The 5,403-nt window shown below is 51.2% G+C and overlaps 1 protein-coding gene across 1 annotated transcript in view; it reads left to right on the top strand.

Moving 5' to 3' along the window:
- The first annotated feature begins 794 nt into the window (after positions 1 to 794).
- Positions 795 to 5,403, top strand: part of Ankrd60 (ankyrin repeat domain 60) — a 9,971-nt gene continuing 5,362 nt past the window's right edge. Inside the window, exon 1 of the mRNA XM_021195147.1 lies at positions 795 to 1,146. Within this exon, the coding sequence (XP_021050806.1) occupies positions 795 to 1,146 (352 nt within the window). The remainder of the gene's footprint in view (positions 1,147 to 5,403) is intronic.

Here is a 5,403-nt window from a genome sequence, read left to right as displayed (position 1 = left end):
CTGGGTGGAGCCTTGGGATCAATACTCAGGACGGAAAAGAAGAAAAAAAAAAAAAAAAAAAAAAAAAAAAAGACTAAGACCCTAGCCTGTTCACTGTACACATTATAATTATCCATTATTTAGAATGAGCCGTTCTGATATAAAAGGATTAAACCACCGTCCCTTTATATCACCTTGAACTTCATGTGTCTCTGCCCCCAAGTGAGTGGATGGCCTGGACCACCATGCCTTAGACCACATTTTTGTAACTAACTGCTATACAAAATGTATTTTTCAAGCTTCTATTTTGTTCTTATTAACAACAGAGTTTTCGAAGGGCGTTCTGGCTCCCTGCCCGTTCCGCGGTGCTTCCTCCAGCCCCTAAAGACCTTGCTTTGGGTCTGGTGTTTGAGGGCCTACACCCTCCCAACCCCGCGGTTTGAGCTTTTCCCTGAAAAGGTTTACGTCTAGCCTTCCCTTCAGATGTGTTCCATACTTGTCTCTCTCCGGGGATGTCACAACGTCAGGGCACACGGGTTTGATGCCATTTCCACCCAAGCCTCTGCCTGTTCCAGCGTGGCCCAGGTTAGCTTGGATTGCTATGTTCATAAAAGCACACGGCAGCAAGCCTGTCGCCCACCTTAGAAACTGTGGGCCCAGCGTTTCTCCCTAATCATGCAGACTGCCCTGAACAGACAAGAGGTTCCCCGCAGGGCTAGCAGGCTGGCGAGGACCGCGGAGGAGGGTGGGGGGAACAGTCTCCGGAAGCGCGGGCGCCCCTCTCCTGTCCCGGGGGCCCCCAGGCGGGGGCGGCGATGACGTGCGGGATGACGCGGGCCATGCGGAGGGCGGCAGACGTGGCGGGGGCGGGCGCGCGTCTGCCGAAACGGCAGGGGGGCGACCCCAAGGCGGGCGCGCGCCCCACTCAGCCCTCCAGCCGGGCCCGCGCACGGGTTAGGGGGCACACAGGGGACCCGCTTGCCTCCGCCGCGTCGCCAGACTTGGCCCCTGACGTCTATATCCTGCGGGTGAGGCTGGAGGAGACTGGGGAGCTGTTCCGCGTGGCCAACTGCCGCAACGACATGACAGTGCGGGAGCTCAAAGAAGAACTGGACCTGATGGTCGGCATCCCCTTCAACCTGCAGCGGCTGCATTTCCTGGACCGAGGTGGCCCCTGCCCGACCCCTTCCCGCACCCCATGAGCTCCTCCCACTCAATGGCCCCTGGCCCACTCTTGCCCTGGGTCCCCAAGACACTAGTAACTGCCAGAGAATCCAAGATGACCAAATCAAACCCAACCACTCGAGCCCCCTCTAAAACGGCCACTTGGAGCGCTGGCCACTCAAGGGCTCCTAACTCCAAGCACATGGGTGGGTGTCGTATTAACCCCAAATATATAGGTGAACCTGGTTCACAAGCATTGTGTGTCCCAGACTGTGGTCTGCCAACCTTGAGCAAGTCCAGTCTACTCAGAACCTCAAATCTCAAAAACCACAAGACCTTCTGGACAGCCTCTTGTCTTCATTAGGGAACCCAGGCCCCCAAGACAACCATATCTGCACTCTTGAAACGAAACTAGACCTCAGTAGACCCTACCAAGCCAAGGACAGGCCTTCCCCGGCATGAGAACCTGGATCCCAAACAAATCATAAGTGGTGAATACCAAAGTCTCTAGTTAGCCTGTCTATGCAAGCAGTTCAGAAACTGGGACAAACCTTGCTGGCCTCAGGTCCCCAAAGGCAGGGGACATCTGCCTAAGATTGAACCCCAAATCTCCAAGCTGAAAATAACTAGCTCAGAGCCCTAACCCTAAAACTCAATCAACTGTGTCCATACACGGCTGCACAAACACAGAAGAGGCCAGCTGGACTTGGGACCCTCGAGACCCAGGACAAAGTTGGTCAAGACTGAACTTGGTTTCTAGGCTAATTACCACTGCCTCAGGGACCCAAGTCCTCCATTCCCACTGGCTATTCAAAGATACTAAACAAAATCCTACCCACCTTAGGAAACCCCAAATCCAGACCAAGCATGACCAGATCTTCAAGTAGCCATGACTATTTTAGGTGACCCCAAGCTTCCATCAGCTGTGTCTACATAGAGATGCTAAAACTCAGATCAAACTTTCCCCTCGTGGAACTCCAAGCCCAGAACAAAGCCGAGTGCCCAGCTCTCCCTCCCACACCATCCACTACCGCCCACCCACCCCCAACTGTATATTCTCTCAAGGGTGCTAAAATTCAAAATAAAACCTGCCAATCCTATAGCCCCAAGCCCAGAACACAGCTACTCAAGGCTAAACCCCCAAATCTCTCAGGCTAACGACTACTGCAGCTCCCCGAATGCTTGCTCACTAACTATGCATACAGAAATACTAAAACTCAAAACGAACCTTGCTTATCCTGGAACCCCAAGCCCAGAACAGACCCGAACCCAGGTTTGATCTTCAAGTATCTAGGCTAGCCATCACTCCTTTAGGACCTCAAGTACCCCCACCCACTCATTCATAAGGATATCAAAAGTGAAACAAATACTTCCCACTTTGGTACTCCCCAAATCCAGGATATACCTACCCAAGACTGAACCCCAAATCTCCAGACTAGTTATCACTACTCCAGAGCCCCAAATTCTACAGCAGCTGCATTGACACGAGGACACTGAAACTTCAACCCCTACCTACCTTAGGACCCCAAGTCAAAACAAGCCTGACCAAACCTGAGCCCCAAGACCTCCCAGGCTGAGCATATGACCATCAGGACCGGCTATCCTCCATAGCTGTTTCACACAAGGATACCGAAGCTGAGACAAAATGCCCACCTCAGGGTCCCACAGTCTGTCCACACACTGCTATGTCTGACCCTCAAATCCTCTAGCTGCCCCTGGCCACACCAGCACCCTAAATCCCAGAGCAGACTCCACCCACATCACAAGCATCAGCACAGAGCCTGTGTACCCAACTCTGAGACACCCCTCCCCCCCCCCAGCTATCACCACTCATCCATTCAGCCAGACCCCAGTCTACATAAGGATGCCAGATCCTAAAATGGACCTTGACCCAGCGACCCAGCTCTGTCCACCTCTGAAAGCCAGCCCTCAAGCTCCAAGCTCCCCATGAGCATAGCAGGACCCCAGTCCAACCCAAGTATCCTCATAAAGGTTCCAAGGATTAAATGAGTCAAGCCCACAGGAGAACCCCCCAAAACGTGAAGTCAAGCTTGCTTTTCTTTGATTTCCCACCCTCAAGAAAACCATGTGTTCATGAATACCTCAAAAGTGACACCAGCTGTGTCCCTGTGAGGAAATGAAGGTTCAAACCAACCCTGACTCCTGAGGACCCCAAAACTCAATACAGATCAATTAGCCAAACCTATCATATCAGAGCCCCAAATTTAGAACAGACTCTATCACTAGCAAGACCCTAAATCTCAGAGGAGAGCTGATTCCTCCCAGTTACTTACCAACCAGAACTGCCTAAGACTAGCCCATCCGAAGACCCCAAATCCTGCCACAGATTCCTCCAAAACCAGAACCCCCAGCCAGATGGCAAGACTTGCTCCCATGGGAACCCCAAATACAGAGTAAATCCTGCTCTCATCAGGACCCCGGAACTCAAAGCAAGCCTTGCCCATGATTATTAGATCCCCCCAATCTTGAAACTAATCTAGTCTGTCTCTGAACCCCAAATTGCAAGCTGTGTCCTTCCCCACACTGGGGGCTCACAGGGAGCCCTGCAGATTGAATCTAGACCCCCCCATGAATCCCATATCTAGACAAATTCCATGGGGAGTCACCCAGTGGAAATCAGAGGCTCTTCAGCCTGTCTACCCTTCCCTCAACCTGAGGACATGGCTGCCCCTGTCCCCATTCCCTATAATGTTTAGGATATGAGAACAGGATCAAAGACCCTTGGTTGGGCTCCATCATCTCCCCACCCGATGGAAATCAACGCAAAAACACTTCAAGAAAATTAAGATTAAAAAACAAAAACCGAACCAAAACAACAACAAAAACCTCTGGGCTGCCCGGGGAATGTGAGCAGCCGGAATCCTGGAGACATTGCAGAGTACTGCAGGGCCTGGGAGTGATGGGGACAGCTCTGAAAGCAGCCTGTCCCCACGCTCAGCCTTCTCAGGCACTGGCTGTCCTGGGCTCAGTCTCCTAATCCGGAGAGCAGAGCCCCATTAGCTCTAGAATTCTCTGTGCTGTTCCCCGGCGGACAGGAATGACTCTGCAAACTGTGCAGGCAAGGCCAAAATACTCTTCCTCGGCACTTTTAAAAATAGGTTAAATATTTTCGATGGCACATGTATTTTCTTACAGCAGTTGAAAGATGCATGTATATATATTCTTCAGAGCTTTATTTAGCAAGAAGCGGTGTTTGAGCCTGTCTATAGCTAGCAAGGTATAAAGGATATGAGGTGTAATAAGGGGCTGTAGAGTTGCTCCCCAGCAAGGAGTTGGAAAGTTTCGTGTCTTCCTAGCTCTGGACCCCCTTTTGTTCATTTCTTTTCACCAGTAAGCAATAAATTCAGGCAAGCTGAGAGAGAATAAGAGGTAGGTGACTTCACAGTGATGTCACAGTGCTAAGACTCAGCAGTCACTTAGCAACTGCTGGAGGCCTGACCCCTAAGCTGTGCCGCCTTGACTGTGGCTGGCACATCTGCCCACCTCCAAGGTCACAGAGGGGAGGGCAAGTGAGGTCATTGGCGGGAAAGCATCACGGTGGCCTTGTCTAAAGTCACCAAGCAAATTCATGAGCGAGTGCTGCCCCTGGCCATCATTTATCTATTGATAATTAGTAGCATTTGTCTGAGCCCAAGGTAGTGGCTGCCCATCCGCAAAAGGGGACGTGCTAGGGATCGCGTGGGAACCGTGAGGCAAGGCTCACAACCCTCCTAGATGTTTACCGCACCGTTAGAAAGTCAAGTTGTTTCAGAGCAGTGACAGACCGGTTCCCATGGTCAAGCCACAAACAAAACCTTAGTTAATGGATTCGATGACCAGCTTTCTATCTACATCCTCCTGAGAATATGATCATCAAGTGGTACCCACAAGTCTGGCAGGAGTCAGACCTTGTTACATCCTAGCCAGGCCTAGCCTCAGTTTGCTTCCCATTAGAGGAAAAGGCCATGTAGGCAGGAAGGACGCCGTGAAGATTCAAGGATGTACCATTCAGTTCGGGCATGGAGACTCAAAATAACCATGAAGAACTAGAACATTTGTGGATTCCGATCACCTGGAAAGGCTACTAGGGCAGCATGGGCAGGTTGTAACTGCTTACAAGCAATCCAAGTCCTCTGTGGTTCCTAAGATAGCAGGTGGCCAAGAAAGACGTGGGTTTTGAGAAACCAACTAGCGCTACCTTTAAAAACAAAAACAAACAAACAAACAAAAAACCAAAAACCAGCCGGGCGTGGTGGCGCA

This window comes from Mus pahari, chromosome 3 (genome assembly GCF_900095145.1).
Source record: "Mus pahari chromosome 3, PAHARI_EIJ_v1.1, whole genome shotgun sequence".
In the NCBI taxonomy this organism is placed as follows: domain Eukaryota; kingdom Metazoa; phylum Chordata; class Mammalia; order Rodentia; family Muridae; genus Mus; species Mus pahari.
The sequence above is the reverse complement of the archived record's forward strand: the minus strand, read 5'-3'. Positions and strand labels throughout refer to the sequence as shown.